This window comes from Aricia agestis, chromosome 15 (genome assembly GCF_905147365.1).
Source record: "Aricia agestis chromosome 15, ilAriAges1.1, whole genome shotgun sequence".
Classification (NCBI taxonomy): domain Eukaryota; kingdom Metazoa; phylum Arthropoda; class Insecta; order Lepidoptera; family Lycaenidae; genus Aricia; species Aricia agestis.
The window spans coordinates 4,265,371-4,268,609 of NC_056420.1; the positions used below are offsets into that span (position 1 = coordinate 4,265,371).

Genomic DNA, 3,239 nt, shown 5'->3' on the forward strand with positions numbered 1-3,239 from the left:
TCACACGAAATGGCAGCCAAAGTGAGTTCGCTCTACATTATTGCTTCATAATATACAGGGTGTAACCAAACTAAGTGATAATACTTTAGGAGTGTGTGTGTAATCCTTGTGGAGAGTTCACTGTGAAATAATAATAATAATAAGCTCCCACACCGGTTTCGGTGACGGTGGCCGGTTTAATTGAAACCAGGCCAGCTACGCAGGAGTAATTTTATAGTGCCCAAGTGTGTGCGCAGTACACAAGAGCACTCTCTATTCCTTTACTCTCATAACCCAGCGGGACGGAAGACCGACATGACCGGCGAGAGATCAGGCGCAGGACCGACTTTTTACATGCCCATCCGACGCATGGATCATATTACTTGTCAGACAATCAGGTGATCAGTCTGCATTGTCCTGACCAAGGCAACTAAAAATTTAATTAAAATACAAATTTTCTGCTAGTTCCTCATGATCCTGTCCCTGGCGGCGGCGGCTCGCGGCGGCGTGCCCGGGGCGCGGCTGGAGTACCCGGATGAGCCGGCGCACTACGAGTACCAGTACTCCGTGTCGGACGCCAGCACCGGCGACAGCAAGCAGCAGCAGGAGGCGCGCGCCGGCGACAGCGTCAGCGGCTCCTACAGCCTGCTGCAGCCCGACGGCCTCACGCGCCACGTGCGTTACTCCGCCGACGCGCTCGCGGGCTTCAACGCCGAGGTCACCTACGAGGGCGCCCCCGCCCCCGCCAACATCGCCTACGCCGCCCCTGCCGCTAAGGTAGCCTACTCCGCCCCGATCTCTTACGCCGCTCCCGTCGCCAAAGTCGCGTACTCTGCCCCCATCTCCTACGCTGCTCCCGTCGCTAAAGTAGCCTACTCCGCCCCGATCTCTTACGCCGCCCCCGTGGCTAAGGTAGCCTACTCTTCTCCCATCTCCTACTCCGCCCCATTGTCCTACGCGGCCCCCGTGGCTAAGGTGTCGTACGCGTCGCCGCTGTCTCAGGTGAGCTTCGCGTCCCCCGCCGTCTCCTACCACCACTAACTGTAGTCCTAGCTCATACCAATATTTATTGTACAAATAGTAGCAAATATAATTTGTTGAAGATTTATATTGTCGTTTTCTGTCATACCCATGCCTGAATTGTTGAAAGTGTTGTGAGGGTGCTCTTGTTTTTAAGCGTATCCTTACAAGAAAAAAGAGGAGTGTTATGAAAATTTTATATGTCTGTCGTCTGTGTGTGTGCGTGCGTGCGTGGGTGCGTGCGTGTGTGTGTGTGCCTGTTAGCTTCCAAACAAGTCAACCGAGTTTGAATTAAGTAGTTTTTTTTGTTGTCATGATCAAGAGTGTTCTTATAGTTAAAGTTTAAACATCATCAGCCAGCTTATTAGATTCCATTTGCATATTTTGTACATAGTCTCCAATAGGTTAATGTTCTAGTTGAACTGTCAAGTAATTATGGTCTAGCTTAAAGAGCAATGATTTAATCTTAATAGTAGACCAACAAATTTGTACGGTTCAGTCACAGTATTCTATATTTACAGTAGCAAAATAAGTGTGCCGGTAGCACCCACTAATATAACTAGAGTTTATCACATTTCCTCGGGTCAGAAGAATATACGAAAGTGTATCGGATAGCAAAACGTAACAAACTTCGTTAGGCCCCCGCCAGTGGGCCCCTGCGCCTGTGGGGCCCAAATCAATTGAATTACCAACATTATGAGAGCTCCAGTTACTCTGATGTATCGCTTTTGACGCCTATTACTCGCACTCTTCAATTATGTTGCTTTGTTGATAAGTTGGAAGACGCATTTTTTGTTTGCTGGAAGTGGAAAGAAAGAACATTGCTAGCTCTAGCAGCTTTATTTTAATTGTTATTATTATATTTATTGAGTCTTGGGCAAAAGACTGATTAGTAATTGTATGTTATAAAGACGGGGGATAAGTTGATAACTGATAATACTTTTGAGTTAAATTTGCGTAGTTGTTACTTATTTTTTTACCAAATTTTGTAGCCTTTTAACCTACTTTTAACACATGGGGTGTTGTAAATTTTTCTATGAAATTAAATAAATAATATGTTTTATTCCGAATTTGTAAGAAAGTAGCAACAAATTGTCATATTTTGTTGCTACTTTATCACTTTATAATCTATCACGATGATCTACCATGGTTTAGTAGCGTAGCGAGAAGAACCGGCATATAAATTCACATGTGCAATTTTCCATATTGATATTATTGTCTAGTTATGTGGGTAAGTGTTGATGTGTGAATATTATTTTTTTCTTAGAATGATATCAAAGAATACATTATATCAACGAAACAAAGCGCTACGCCTAAACGCAGGCAAATATAAATTGACAGGCGAAAGTGGTCGTTAAGTCAAAACGGAGGGTTAGCTCGTGTGATGTGAATACCGAAGCCGACAGGGGTAGAACAGTTCACAAATGTACAGATTAACATCAAAGCAAACGTCTTTTATTGTTGAAATAAACAGTAAACAGTAAATTTGAAGAAATAAAGAGCAAGTTTTAGGAGAGCGTTACACGCTAGCTAAGATTTTCGTCATCGAGTCTTAGGCCGGTATAAATAGTCAGTACTCAAGATGCATCTCGGTCTCAAGACACGGTTCAGGCTCTGTGATTGGTTGGCTGTCAAAATTTGGACCAATCACGGAGCCGAATCGCGTCTTGAGACCGGGTCGCATCTTAAGTACGTACTGACTATTTATACCAGCCTTAGGACGGTATAAATAGTCAGTACTCAAGATGCATCTCGGTCTCAAGATACGGTTCAAGCTCTGTGATTGGTTGGCTGTTAAAATTTGGACCAATCATAGAGCCGAATCGCGTCTTGAGACCGAGATGCATCTTGAGTACTGACTATTTATACCGGCCTTAGAAGCATACCTAGCTGATTTCTGGATTATTTCCAAAACTGTCTTGATATCTTGCTTCATTACAACTCAAACTTTTATAGAGTACCTAGAGAATATAAAATACAGTAGAGAGTCTTACAAAAACATAATTAATTTCCAATTCTTATTGCCGTATGAGTCTACCACCATTTTTTTTTCTTTGTTAATAAAATACGAGAAAACATGTTAATATTTATCACCATGTTATTAAAATACTATAAATGATTCTAATGTCATGCAAATATTTAGATGTCGTTTTTAAATCCGCCCACAAAGGGTTGATAATCCGCCTCGCCCGACCATTACCCATTACAGGGATATTATACAGAATGGCGCGTCCTCAGAG

At 43.1% G+C, this 3,239-nt stretch overlaps 1 protein-coding gene across 1 annotated transcript; it reads left to right on the top strand.

Annotated features, from left to right (window-relative positions):
- Positions 1 to 1,087, top strand: LOC121734200 (larval cuticle protein A1A-like). The gene is made up of 2 exons (XM_042124678.1): positions 1 to 21; positions 445 to 1,087. The coding sequence occupies exons 1-2, from the start codon at positions 10 to 12 to the stop codon at positions 1,018 to 1,020; spliced, it is 588 nt and encodes a 195-aa protein (XP_041980612.1). The 5' UTR covers positions 1 to 9; the 3' UTR covers positions 1,021 to 1,087.
- Positions 1,088 to 3,239: the final 2,152 nt, after the last annotated feature.